This window comes from Amblyomma mixtum, chromosome 2 (genome assembly GCF_055824585.1).
Source record: "Amblyomma mixtum isolate Tamu chromosome 2, ASM5582458v1, whole genome shotgun sequence".
NCBI lineage: Eukaryota > Metazoa > Arthropoda > Arachnida > Ixodida > Ixodidae > Amblyomma > Amblyomma mixtum.
Window position 1 is genome coordinate 198,336,202 of NC_143013.1, and position 14,763 is coordinate 198,350,964.

General features: G+C 48.8%; 1 protein-coding gene across 1 annotated transcript; it reads right to left on the reverse strand.

Moving 5' to 3' along the window:
* Window positions 1-134: 134 nt before the first annotated feature.
* On the reverse strand, window positions 135-14,336 carry LOC149362163 (uncharacterized). Its single transcript, XM_089568234.1, has 5 exons — window positions 13,810-14,336; window positions 4,895-5,184; window positions 4,666-4,734; window positions 3,486-3,575; window positions 135-278 (listed from the first exon to the last, which is right to left on the reverse strand). Exons 1-5 carry the CDS (start codon window positions 14,030-14,032, stop codon window positions 135-137), a joined length of 816 nt encoding a protein of 271 aa, XP_089424360.1. The 5' UTR covers window positions 14,033-14,336.
* Between the last annotated feature and the right edge of the window lie 427 nt (window positions 14,337-14,763).

Consider the following 14,763-nt stretch of genomic DNA (forward strand, 5'->3'; position numbering starts at 1 on the left):
ATACTACAACATTTAAGGTTCTTTTTTTTTTGTTAAGGTTGGCCCCTACTAGAAGACTGGTAAGACTAGACATCTTGTAGATGCTCAAGAAAGTGGGTCTGATTTCGTTAATGCAGCTTCTTTAATGCGGGAAGCTAACGCAAAAGCAACACCGAAGACACGGTCGACGGCATCACCGACGTGTTCATTCCTGTGGAGCAATGGGGTGACGACCGGGAACGACCGGCTAGCTTCGTCTGGTAGAGCACCAAAGTGTAGGTGACAACGACTCCAACCATCTGCGAAAAGCAAGGAGAGCAAAAACGTCTACTATGTTTAGGTAGACTTAGGCACTAGAAGAAGGAAGAACTGCGCTCGAAGGCTTAGGAGGATACTTTTACTGACGACATAATCAGCAAAGCGAACAGACGGCATCAAAGTCGAAAAATTGGGGCACAGCCGACATTGGCAACGGTCGCACTTTCCTGCGCCCCCATGCCTAAGTTTGAAACGAATAGTTCCCGCCTCAGCCATATTAGGACGATATTTGGGCTCGAATGAAATTTTTATCAGCCATCAGGCTCCGCTTCTGAAGATGGACCAGGCCACAAAGCAACAATGAATGGTTGATTCCGGCAGCTTCCTGCTGAAAAAAGTTCTATGCTGCAATAAACTCATACAGTTTATGATACAAATATCATAGACTTATCATACAAATCATAGAAAATTATCATTCAAATGTCATGCATTTCTGTAAAATCATACAGTCATCATAGAGATGTCATAGAAAATCATACGAATTGTATGACACATCATACAGATTGTATGATATTCTATGATGAATGATCTATGAGGTTATTGCATCATAGAACTTTTTTTCAGCAGGGCTCGTATGGCTATTATGCTTGTTTGCGCCGCAAGCCTTGAGTGACGTGCAAGGCAACTAGCATTCTCGCCCAGTGGTAGGTTCAATTACCCCACAATCTTAAACGGGCTCAAGGCCGCCTATACCTCAGAAGAGGGAACTCAGGGAAGCGGATAATGCGATGAAACCGCTCTCCTTGTCGCCTCTTCCGGGCATGCGACGACGCCTGCCATACCAATGACGTATTAGCTTCCTGGCCACTGCTTCCTCGCCCACAGAAGCGAGAAGGCGTTTAGTTTAGCACCCCCCCCCCCCCCCCCCCCCCGGACGCACCTTCGAGAAAATTTTGCTTAGGGAAAACCCACGCGGGCTTCTTTTTTTCTTGAGGAAACAAGTTCAGAAAATAAATTGTACAAATAGAATCATCCCTACCAAAATTTTCTATAAAACAGCCCCAAATGCTGTGTGGCGACAAGAACTTTTTGCGCAGCACTATACGCGGTGGACAAACAAACGCAGTAACAACTCGCTTGCGTCTTGTCAGACGTAAAGGGCAGCCGACCGCTTACAACTCCGGGCGGCTCGAAATCATGCTACTGACTTACACCTCCAAGATCGAGTTAGAAGGAGGCCAATAAGAACAGGTAGGTAGGGAAGCGAAAAAACATCTGTTTATGTTGGGGGCCCTGTTTCAAGCGCGTCCAGAACAGTTATTACTGAAAACCAGGGATTTAGAGAGAGCCATTCCTACCAGGAGGAAGGACGATGCGACCCAATTAGGGAAGAGAGGAGGGTATCGAGGAATGGTTAATTGACAGGGCACGACCGCTACAAGTGCTCATTATTGCAGTAACCGGAGCTGTCGGGACTTGTTGGATGACTGGGGCGTTGTAGGGAAAGGCTAATAAAATGAGGAGGAAGATAAGGTGGTTAATTCACACATGCCCCGTTTGGTTGAAGTTAGGGAGTAATTCAGCGGCATTTGAGGGAGGATATAATTAATTGGAGGCATATTAGAGAGGCCTTTATTCTTCAGTGGACATACGTGGCATGATTATGATGGCGATGATACATGTCTACATGTCTGATACATGTAGAGCTAGGCTCTTATCTTTGCTCTTGCTGATACATGGCGCAGCCACGCTGCGTGTTTAGCGTTTCAACACGGGCTTCTTCATTAGCTGTCGCTCAAGGAATGAATCTCGGGCGAAGTCGTTATTTGTGAAAACGAGGGAAACGTTCTGTAACCGCGAGTAGCGTTGTTTAAACAGCCCTAATAGAGAAAAAAAATTACGAGGAGCACTTAAGACTACTTACGTCCTTTGAATGGGAAAACGTTGTCTCTTATTTCTATGCCCTTTTAATTTTTGCATTGGTATTTCTTTTTGCATTTCTTTCTTCCTAATGACACATCTAACTCATTAGTACACAGTCGTAAGGCAACGCATGCACTAGGTTCACCTTCGTTTGCCAATAAGCAACGCGTTTTGTTCTACGGGTTGCGTACTCGCCTTGCAATTGAAGGTAGAGGATGAATTGCCCGGACCTTCGGCGGAAATTTTATTTTTGCTTGATACCACGCTGAAGTTAACTGAGATTTTTCGTGACAACTTTTGCGTTCAACAACGGCTGGTTTCTTTACCGATGAGCCGTATAAAGCTTTCGCATTGAAATGGAGAACGAAATGTGTCTGTGCCGAGCCGCCTGACCTCTCCGTATCTAAGCTGCAGGCGACAGCCCTTATCCCCTCATGCAATACATCTTTTAATTCACCTCCCTCCCGGTCTTGCCCAGGCTTCCCTTGAATTGTAAAACCTCTTTCCGGAAGAAAGACATGCCTAAAAGACGGGCCTGTTCATAGCAGTTCATATTTTGTCACTGGAAAGAAGAAGAGCACGCAGCACTGTAGAAACAACATCCTGGATCTCTGCGACGGAAACCAAAACACCAGGCACGGAAGAGAAAATTGGTCTCGAGCCATCGTTCGAGGCTGGAGAATGTGTGCCTGTAGAGCAGTGAAAGCAGCTGCCAACGCCGGCTGGCACGAATGTTTGCGGTGCCACAGCCCTAGGTTGCCACACGCCATGGCGTTAAACATGGACGCACAAAACAAAATAACCTGGACACTCAGAACCTTCAACCGGGCGAATTTTCAACACTTCTAAAATAAAGCAGCGACGATGATGCGCAATCATTGAACAGATGCCCGAATGTGCGCATTTCTACAGCACCACAAAGTATGTTTAAAGTCCATGCAATCTTTACAGGGATTCTCCTAGCTCTAGGCGAATCCCTCATTGAGTACTCGCTCAATTAATCAAATCCACTCCACCTTGAGGGATTCCCCTCATTATTGGACCAATTCCCTCTCGGCCTACCATCTGACCTTCTAGCCGTCCTTATTAGCTCAGTTGGCAGAGTCTTCTTAATTCTCGAAAGTTTTCGAACGTTAATATGGTACGGATCGAAGTCGCGCTATAACAGGCTGTAGTGTCACGACTCATGCATTCATAGGCAGGAGCCAGTCGTAAGCGTGCAGCGGGCGAGTTGCTTTGAGATATCGGCCGCTGGTTCGCTCACGGCCGCCGTAGCTCCTCCTCTGCTGGCGACATATGACACTAATGAAAATCTTATAGCATACCGGTCTGAATACTGGCGTTTCCACGTTGAAGAAGCCGCAGGCATTGAAGGTGAATCCTTCGGCGTTGAAACACAGCAGCAGTGAATGCACCTGTAAAAGCGTTCATGTAAAAATCGGCATGCACAATTCGACTTTATGAGCACTAATAATTTAAGTTTATGACTTCAACTCTTAATTTATTATTTTCAATTTTTCGTCGCCTCAGTAAAGACGTTGTTCACGAGATGCCCGATGTAGGGAAGAGACCTGGATATCTCTCTAGTATTGAAGAATATATCCCTATTTATGAGTAGCACGAATGCGCGCATGCGTGTAAGCAAGTGCAGTGTCGGTCTACCAAATAAAAAAAAGAGCAATATGTCCCAGCGTTTACAAAGAAAGGCAGCCATAATTTACCAAAATTGGTAGTAACTGTTTGTCACGTATGTTACTCATACGTGACTACTATCAGCCGGCATCAGCCTGACTGCTCTGCCTCTCCATGTCTGCTCTCCCATGTCTGTCCAATTAACCTTGTCCTTTGCCAGTTGCGGTCACCGTATCCCCGCAAACTTTTTAATCTCATCCGCCCAACTAACTTTTTGCCGCCCCCTGCTGCGCTTGCCTCCTATTGGAATCCACTCCGTTACCATTGAGGACCAGCGGTTACTTTGCATTCGCATTACATGCCCTGGCCAAGCCCATTTCTTCCTCTTGATTTCTCCAGCTAAGAAAAATGAACTGATGGTGAAACATGGATCATGCACGCTGTTCCGCTTCTAGACCACGAACAGGAGAAGACGGTTTAGTGGTTTAGTGGGGTTTAACGTCCCAAAGCGACTGAGGCTATGATAGACGCCGTAGTGAAGGGCTCCGGAAATTTCGACCACCTGGAGTTCTTTAACGCGCACTGACATCGCACAGCACACGGGCCTCCAGAATTTCGCCTTCATCGAAATTCAGCCGCCGCGGCCGGCATCGAACCCTAGACTTTCGGGACAGCAGCCGAACGCCGTAACCACTGAGCCACCGCGGCGAAGCAGGAGAAGACGGGGACACATTCAGCAGCTAAATGCCATGATCAATACCCCTGTGTGGAAATCACCATCTGTGGTGCCCCCGTTTCCTTGTTGTACGGCAAGCTTCCTAGCACTTGCACAACTTTGAAGACGTCGAACTTGATTAGCGGCTGCAGCCTCACCTCTTTCTGAAACGATCCTCTCTCACTCGCTCTGGTCCGTGTCATCAGAGAATCCTTCAGCTTGCGTGCCTGCAACCGTGTGTTTGGAGGTTCAGGGAGCACCGAGGCAAAGGAGTCACCTCTAGCGCTCTGAACCATTTTATGATGCTCCATAGCGTGCAATTGCTTTTCACGTGTCTGCAATGGCTTATCTGCTCATGCAGTGCTAACTAAATGCGAATGTCCTCACCTGCTCTGTCACATTGTGGGCGTAGTAAGTTGCAGCGGCCAGAGTGAATCCCGAGTGGCCGATGTACGCAACAGCCATGACCTTCGACGTGTAGCCGAGGTGAATCTCTGTCGTCACCATGTAGAATGTCATAGTGCACGTGTTGACCATCACCGAGGCGAAGGTCACCAGGAGTGGGATGCTGAGAAATTTGTCCGCCGTCAGGAAAAGCTGCTTCAGACTTCTAATCATGAGGCGGACTTCGCAGAGGAACTCTGCTCCTGCAGCCGCTCTGTTCCCGAACGAGGACTCTGCGGTGAGAGGGAGAGAGCGAAAGTATTCGTTCCACAACCAAGTGTGACGTTAAGAATCCAGGATAGCTCTAGAATGCTAATAAAAGTTTCCTGCTTTGTGCGGCAAAAAGGCGATGGCGTAATGTGCAAGTTCACCCACAGGAGAGGACGGCTACGTGTCTGGATCTGGGACTCACTGTGAGAAAAAAAATTGACGGTACGTTCTTTTCCTTTAAGTCTTTCAGTGTGCTTTCAGATTAAGTTCTAATGTGTTTAAAGAGAAGGTTTCCTGAAAGCGTCGTCAACGTGGTCCTACGAGCAGGTCAAACGTCAGGCAGTGTTGTAGAAGTACCTGGAAATAAGGCACTTTGAGCTATACTAGGCGCTCGCATGTAATATGGTTCCCGATCACTGATTTCCACAGTTGGAAAGATGGCACCTAGCGATAAGCTGGGTAATTTGGCACACATGACGGAGCTTTGTATACGTCATGCCTAGCTTGGACATCAGAGGCAGGAAAGAACAAAGATGAATTGGACTATGTGCGTTGTGATAGCAGAAATGCTCTAGGGGAAATTAGGCCTGTTTTCCGCCCTAGGTCGACCGTGGAAATCTGTCTTCCTGTCGTGCCTAACCGTAATAAACAACTCATTATCGATCGGTACCGCGCATTTGATAGTTTTTTTTCGGGAACATTGTCTTAATCACGGCGGTTTTGAAAAAACTATAGTGGTCAGCGTCGCTTTTTTTTGCAACCGGAAACCTGCACTTGCATTGTATAGTTTGTTGTCACTTTGCTCCGCGTCTTCCCCTTTGTTGGCTTCCCGCGATGCACCCTCCTAAGCTTGGTTATAGTTACCTTAATTAACAAGGGATGGTGCTGGCGTCGCAACGACACGAGCGCCACGGATGGCGCGATTGCTGCGCGTCCGAATGGGGAGACGGCTCGGGATTTTGCCGCGTGCGAACGTGTCTGCGCTGCCCTCCGCTCTTCGCCTGCGGTGCGAATGGCGAAGCCTCGTGGGGAGGCACGTTCTCCCGCATCTCGTCCCGTCCGGCCGCAGAGTATCCCCTGCCATTCGCTCGTAACTTCGTACATTCGCTCGTAACTTTGCTGGTGAGTCGGACGACTCCGATTCTTTAGCGTATTTTGTTGCTAGCTCTCGTTATTGTTGTTGTAGCAATAAATGCCATGTTTGTGTCAGCCAGAGTGTCATTTTTTTTTGTTCCCTCAGAGCAAGGCCCGTCGTGGTCGGCGTGCGCTCGCTAGCGTACGCGACCACCGGGTGGGGTCCGGCGGTTTTATTTTTGGGTCAGCCACGGTTAAACGGGGGAAACGTATATATTCCCCTATTCAAACCCCACAAGTTAGCTCAAAACAACCACCTGCTGATTCTTTTTCGCGTCCACTCAACAGCGTTGACTGTGTCGTATACTGATGACAATAGTCAGGAATAAGAGTAAACAACCCTGCAGCGACTACGGCGATACCAGCACGTGCACTGTTCAGTCATCGAGGTAAAAATGCTCGATGCCGCTCTCCATTTCTATGATCATGATCTTTCCATAGTGGCCTGGACACCTGTATCGAAGCCATCGATAACTCACTTATCAATCGATATCAGTCTCACCGAGTTACCAGTTGCACGCTTGCACTGAAAGCCAGAGTAGGCCATTGCTGACATGGCTGTGATAAGAAAAGTACTAAAAAGACATAAGAACCTCTGCGGCCATGTGATATTATCTTGGAGGTAATGTCCGAAACATGAACCCTGCGAAACGCAAAAATGCTCAATGTGAGCTTAGCCTTATTTTGATAAGTTCTCGCGATTAGTTAGAAACGGATACACATTAGGTATCCCTATTTAACTTAGCAACATAGCACCTCTGTGACTGCATCATACGGCACGCTTGCGCCCAAGACCGGAATTGCACCCTGACTAGGTTTGGACATTTGATATAAACAAGCCCAACTCGTAGATGATGATGCTCAGCTCGCAGATATGGCTAGGGTCATTCTGGTTGTGTCTGCAATATATGAGTCATTCACGCTTTGAAACAACAGGAAAATTCAAATCAAAGCCATTTCGATCTATCTTTCAACAAAGCCAACTGCCTCATCTCCGCTGACACGCAAGCCTTTGCCTTGATGGCAGAGAACTACACATCTTTAGTCTAGAATTTTGGTCCATGGGGCAATTACGAACGAGGTCTCGTAGTATGATGGCTCTCCTTCTTCTTCGTCGGACCTTCTGTTCTGGCACGACAAAAAAGAAAGACATTTTAGTTATTTTCCATGGTCCGTGTATGTCCCTGTGTCGTATGGGTCAGAAGTACTTGTATTTGGGCGTGTTGGTTCATAACTTTTCATGAGGACACAGGGGCGCAATAAAAGACACGGACATAGAAGTAGACGTAGAGAGAAGTAAAGACGTAGAGAGAAGTAAAGACGTAGAGAGAAGCTGTAGAGAGAAGTAAAGCGCTCGTCCCTGTATACTTCTATGTCCGTGTCTTTTATTGCGCCCCTGTGTCCTCCTGAATCGTATGGGTCATATGTGTAGACGAGAAAAGAAGAAGAAATGAGTGAAGAGAACAACACAACAAAGGCAGAGTAATATCCGCCCTTCTTGAACGCGCACACCGTCTCGTCAGAAAGTCGCGCGTGCATCTGTACGCTGCCGTCCTCCAATACTGGCATTCATGTTTCGCCCTTATCGCGACACCGAGAAGTGTAGAGCTGAGAACAAACCTAGTGAGACGGACACATGACGTAGAGATCTCGCATACTCGTTGCCTCCCTCGAGAAACGTAGAAGAAAGGAAAAGGGCGAAGATTGTGACCGGGTTGTGTGAGAGAAACCGACTCGAAAAGGACTCGGCAGGGACTGGCGTAGCGAAATCGCTTCATACCAGCGGCTCTAACTGTGCTATTGATCTGCCTAAAAAAATGCGAGAGAATAAAATCTTTTATGCTAGAGGATGGTCAGGGATCCATTAAAGCTTCTCAAGAAAACGCATTTCAAACAACGGGGTCACTTTTATGCGTCTCACGCCGGTAAGCTTAACAATGCGCATAACGTTTGTACCCCTATACGAATTGCCTTGAAAGAGAAAATTAAAAGTAAAAGCCTGCCTATTTTATGCCTTAAAACAAGAACAAAGATCCCAAGGGTATGTATGCTCTTTCAGCTAGAAGCAGCAATAAATCTTCCGTTTTAATTATTACTGCCCCTTATTACTGCTACTAATTATTACTGCTAAAAGTCAGTAAGGACATGAACTGCAAAGCATGATCAATGAGTTAGACAGGCAGAGCAAAACAGTGGGGCTAAAAATTAACATGCAGAAAACCAAACTAATGTTCAACGGTCAGTCTAGCAAGGGAACAGCAGTTCGCAGTTGGTGGCGAGGGGCTGGAAGTAGTAAGAGAATGTCTATTTAGGGCAGGTAGTGACAGCTGATCCAGGTCATGAGAGGGAAATAACTAGAAGAAGAATGGGGTGTAGCGCATATGGCAGGTTCTCCCCGATCATGAACGGCAGTTTTCCAATATCCCTCAAGAGAAATGTCTAAAAAAACTATCTTACCGCTACTCACCTATGGGGCAGAAGCCTGGGGGCTAACAAAGAGGGTTCAGCTTAAGTTAAGGACATCACAGCGAGATATGGAATGAAAAATGATAGGTCTAACGTTAAGAGATGGGAATCGGGCGGAGTTGGTGAGGGAATAAACACGGGTTGATTACATCCTAGCTGAAATCAAGAGGAAGAAATCGGCTTGAGCAGGACATGCAATGCGAAGGCGAGATAATTGTTGGCTCTTAACTGTAACGGACCATATTCCAAGCGAAGGCAAGCGTAGCAGAGGGCGGAAGAAAGTTAGGTGGGCGGATGAAATTAAGAAGTTCGCGGGGATAGGGTGGCAGCAGCTGGCAAAGGACAGGGTTAATTGGAGAAATATGAGAGAGGCATTTGCCCTGCAGTGGGCGTGGTCAGGCTGATGATGGTTATATTCTTAAGGTTATGGTTTTATTTAGAAGATGAGCGGGAAAATGGGTGAGAACTGAGAACGGCCAGCGTCAGGCTAACCACAGCCCGAGTTGATGATGATGATTATGTCCTCAGGCTTAATGGCACGAATTCTCGCGCTTCAACCTCGTCCTTTTCTCCAGGCGCGCAGTGCCGCGCCACGCAGCGTAATCAGCGCAACAATTGTCATCGGGCAGGCGAAGCTCCTCCTCGAGCGATTCAAGAAGGCCTAGGATTGCAGCGTTTCGATCGAGCCACGTGAGTGAGCTGTGTATTCCGGGAGCAGCGATTCGTCGAGGTAACCTTTGCGATGACACAGGCGACGTCACTCAGCCGACGGATGAAGACAAAGGGTCCAGCGTGGGGGCGCAAGAACTTCTGATACAAGCTGCGGTGTCGTAAAGACTTCCAAAGCCAAACGAAATACCCCGGTTCCTAGGTGACTGTAACATGAGCTGCAACGTGTCGCACCTTGGAATGGTCTTGAGATGAGACGTTCGCAGACGAACAAAACGACGGGCTTCCTCGGCGAGGCAGATATGTTGCGAGACGGAAGTGTCATCGTCTACGGAGAAGGGAAGAACAGTATCGAGGAAGGTTTGCGGTAAGCGTGCATATAGAAGGAAGAAAGAAGAATAACCTTGTGCCTCAGGGCCCACTTCTCGAATAAAAAAAGAAAGAACAGTAGTCGGTTACTTCATGCTTAGCGGTGTTATAGGCGTACGTCACAAGTGGCGAGACGGCGTCCAAGTTCTTATGGCCAGGTGCTACATACATCGGCATCATGTTGATGAGCGTCCGGTTGAGGCGCTCTGTAAGGCCATTTGTCTGGGGATGGTAGGGAGCAGAATTGCCGTATTCTGAGCCACAGAGTGGGAGCAGTTCTTCCACAATGTCAGCATTAAACTTTCGACCGCCGACACTGATGACCACTCGGTGGGCGCCGTGGCGAAGAACGATTCTCTCAAGCAAGAAGTGGGACACGTCGGCTCCTTTGGCAGAAACGAGGGCTGCCGTTTCGACATATGGAATCAAGTAGTCAACAGCCACGATAATTCAGCTGCAGCCGTCAGACGACTTCGGTAAAGGACCAGCCAAGTCAATTCCAATTTTCTCAAAAGGTGACGCAAAGATTCTGACCGGTTGGAGAAGACCAGACGGTGGCGCTGAGCATCCCTTCAGGCGTTGGCAGGGGGCATAACTTGCTGCGTAGCGCTTTGTGGTCGTGTACAACCCGGGCCAGTAAAAACGTTGTCGGACTCTCTAAAGAGTGCGGGCAAAGCCAAGGCGCCCTGAGGCATAGCCCTTCAATGCTTTGAAGGACTATGCTTTGAAGAAACATTGAAGGACTATGCCTGAGGTGATGTCGTCGTGCATAGGACAGCGCCGCGGAGAGAAGCCGGGCGACAGGCAGCAGACGGGCACCATCAGCTGAGTAGTTCTTGAAGAGTAGACCATCCCGAATAATGAAAGGTGTTGTAGGTGCAGATTTACCGGCCTTATCAAACAATGGAGTGAGAGCGGGATCTTGACATTGTTCGCGCTGGAACATTACATGGTCTGGCAATGTATCAATCATAGCTGCGAGGCAGTCGTCTAGATCGCCGTCACCTGCTGCCGTGCACGAAAGAGGATATCAAGACAAACAGTCGTAGTCAGAAAAGTCGTATTCTTAAAGACGTAATGCCCAACGAGCTAGGCGACCGTAAGGGTCACGCAGGCCAACAAGACAACACAGGGAGTGACAGTCGGTGATTACGCTGTAGCGGCGGCCGTATAGATGCGGTAACTTGGTGACAGCGAAGACGACGGCGAGACACTCCACATCTGTCACCGTGCAGTTGCGGTCGGCTTTCAGTAGCGTGTGGCTTGCATGAGCGGTAACATACTGGGCGTCGTGCTGAAACTGGACGAGCACCGCGCCGATGCCTACGCTGCTGGCGTCGGTATGAACCTCGGTGGTAGCAGCCTGATCTAAATGGCGTAAGACACGACTAAAGGTTAGCAGGAACTTCAGTTGTCGAAACGATGAATCATACGCCTGGGACCACACAAACAGAGCGTCTTTTTGCAGCAGGGAACTGAGCGGATGAGCAATTCGGGCGAATCCATCAATGAAACGGCAGAAATATGAACTTCTGCCACAAAAACTTCTTAAATATTCCGTATTTTGAGTATCTAGAAAGCCGGGCCGAATACCGTCCTGATCCACTAGGAATCCCAGCACAAGGGTCCGTCGCCGGCGCTGACAAAACCGCGCGATGTGTCCGCGGCGTTTGCGTCATCCTTTCGACAACTGAAGTTGTTGTTACGCTGCGCCACGCAGCGTAACAATATTTGGACAAAGTTCGTATATGCAAACTTTATTTTACAGCATCAGTACCTGTACGCTGTTCAACACAAGGAAACTGACGTAGTACTATCAGAAACAAAAGTATGGCGTTTAGCTTGCCGCAATCATAGCAAATAGTTCTGTTAACAGCTAGATTCTTGTGACCATATTTGTGGAGGTAAACGTCGAGCTCACGTAAAGTAGGCACAGGTCCAAGGAGAACACTGTGGGCAGGCGTGGCAATTGCGTGCCTAAATTGCAGTTTTGCTTGTCCTGGAGACTTCCTAATAGCACACGTAAACCGAGTACGACCGGAAACACGTGACTGTACAACCATCAGTGTGCACCAGGCACGTGTGCACCAGGCTGTTGACTTCGTCGAATATGAGGCAGTGAAAGGACATGATCGTGGGCGGACATGGCAGTTACTTGCATAAATTGCTTTTCGCCCGTTCTAGAGGTACGTCCCCGACAGTACACGTGCAGTCAGTGTGGCAGGAAATTCGCGAGCACTAGTACCTGCGCGCCAGCCACGTGCCGGCACCTGCTGACTTCATAAAATATGAGATAGTAAAATGGCATGATTGTGGCTAGACATTACAATATATGCTAATATTATTTCTTTAGCGTCCTGGTGGCTTGTTCACAATCTGACAGGAAGCCCGTGAGTGTTGGTTCCTGTGCTAGCCACGTGCCAGAGGCTGACGCCTTCATCAAGTATTAGACAGTCAAATGTGAGTGTAGGCAGACAAGGCAAATACGTGCCTAGATTTGTTTTTGCGTGTCCTGAAGCCTTTTTTCCCCCTTTGTGCATGGGCAGCCAGTGCGACCGGAAAGGCGTGAATGTTCGTCCCTGTGTCAACTGTGGGTTGGCGGCTGTTCACTTCATGTTTGAAGCAACAAGCGTCACGCCTACCGTTGCGGACAGAATAATATGGACAACGCTCTGGCGTTCAACCTCTTACCTTGCGTTGCGTAATGGAAATGGAAACGTTTGCTGCCTTTACGAAAAAGCGCACCAGAGGCATTTTCGTGCATAGGGATCAAATACCGTTTAATTATTGAATGTGTAAAACGTTTCTTCCCGACAGTAGATTGAAACACAGAGAGGCAGTACAGCCAAAGTGTCCGTGCGTATTAGAGTTTCTGAAATCTAAAATTTTTATTGTTCATACTGACACGAAGTATCGCAAGCCAGAAGCGGTTGTGATTCCCGCTAGTTACGTTGCCGTGAGTCAGCACATTTTAGTTAAATCAGCAGCAAGGGCTTTTTCACTCGAGACGAAACACAGTAAGGCCCGTGTTCCGAGATTTTGCGGCGGCCTAAAGAACTTCCGTTATTTTAAATGAACTGGGAGCCCTTACTGTGACCTGCGTCATAGGCCAGTCTTCTAAAAAGATTACTGTCATATATCAATAATCCATAACGGCCAACTAACCCTACTAAGTCACTCTCCATAGACAAACGAGTCAGCAAGCGCCTGCGCCTCATTTTCAGCAGTGTTCTGCGCACAATGATGACAGATTGGTTTCTAATATTCCGCACAGCTGCGATGGGCATTACCAGACGAACAATGTTCATCTTAGCGTCTGGTATGTCGACACAGTTGAGCACGTCCTGAAGACCCAGTCAGGCAGGTGCCATCAACCCTCTTTGAGACTGTGTTCACTATTGTGCTTTCTTTTTCTGGGAAGATGCTGCAGTTAGCTGCGGTCTCTTTGCTTCAAACGTGTTTAGGCCTCTTCTTATCTAACTGGGGTGGTTTTTTTCATGTGCGCTGGCGAACGCAATAAATATATCTCGAAGCATTGGGCTTCGCTGCACGTCTTTCGACACACTCGTGAAGACGGATTGTGTCCCATGCCATAACATGTTTATTCTGTACTTCCAGCAACATTTGCATCTTAGAAAAAATATGCGATCCCCTCGACTGCTTGTTTACTCATATGACGAAATGTGGTGTTTCGATGTTGCAATTTCTAGCCGTTGTGGCATCCTGCACGAAATTTTGCATGCGCCGTACGAAAATAAGGATCGCTATTTTAAGTTGCAAACCTGACTAATTGGCTTTCTCAAGATCGGCTCACAATATTAAGGAGAGCGGAAAAAATTAGGAAGAGAATTAGCTAGCGGCTCCACGGAAACGTTGAAGTGTCTCATTCAGTTTGTTCAGATTCAGGAGGAGCTAAAAAGACTTGGCTGGAAAGGCTTTGACAAGGCTTTCTTCCTAGGTGATTTCCTTTATTCACGTGTTCAAGTCCCCTACCGTGTTCATCCACTTACCGCAGTCTCTTACGTATTCGGTGGCCGCTTCCAAGTAGGTCTTCAGGATCCGCGAGGCGAGGCACACCGTGACCACTGCCAGCGTGCTCCAGGTGAGCATGTAGACGGCCCCAGTCAGCACGCACACGCGGAAGATGGTCTCCCCAATGGTGGCCGACCGGTACAGGGCTATGATTCTGGACGCCAACTGCAGGCATGAGCACGCGGCGCCGTACAGCGCCATCACCAACACCAGCCGCTTGGCGCAACTCTCGGCTTTCCTCGGCAGCGGCCTGCGGCGCTCCAGGCTGGCGCACTGCCTCAGGAACGAGATGAGCAGCGGGGAACCCACAACGGCGGTGGTCCAGTTGACCAGGCACTCGGTGGACGTGACGATGGCGAAGAAGACGTGCAGGCGGGCTTCGAGGCTGCCTCGGGTGCTGGAATCGGCTATCGCCTCCGCCACGGTGACCGCTGCCAGGGCCACGCAGAGCGCGCTGTAGGCCGTGTACCGGGACACCCGTACGCACTCGAGGCGCGACGGGTGCTCTCCCACGAGTCCCCGAATCGGGCAGCACCCTGATAGCCGGTAAAATGCGGTCAAAAACTGAAACGTCGCGTACACTGTCATGGTCTTGTGTGTCCGGCGTGTCTACATCTAGTGTGCCCCTTTTCAGTGAGGACCGACCAGCACGGGCCGGATCTTTGTCCTCGGCCGCACACCGCACGTCACGTGGGTCTGCGGCAGCGAATCGCAGCGCGCGCGGCCCTTCCGCTGTTAATCTGGCAAGGACGCGATTGGTTCTCACGCCATCACGTGACGATCTATTCGTGGGAAAGAACTGCTATCTGGGTCTTCAGCATCGACCTGTCATGAGGCACTGAGCACCCCCCCCCCCCCCCCTTCAGTCAGCAGTCGTCTGCATGTTCAGAATTCATCCCGCCTTCAAGGGACAGGACGTCGCGAGCGATGAA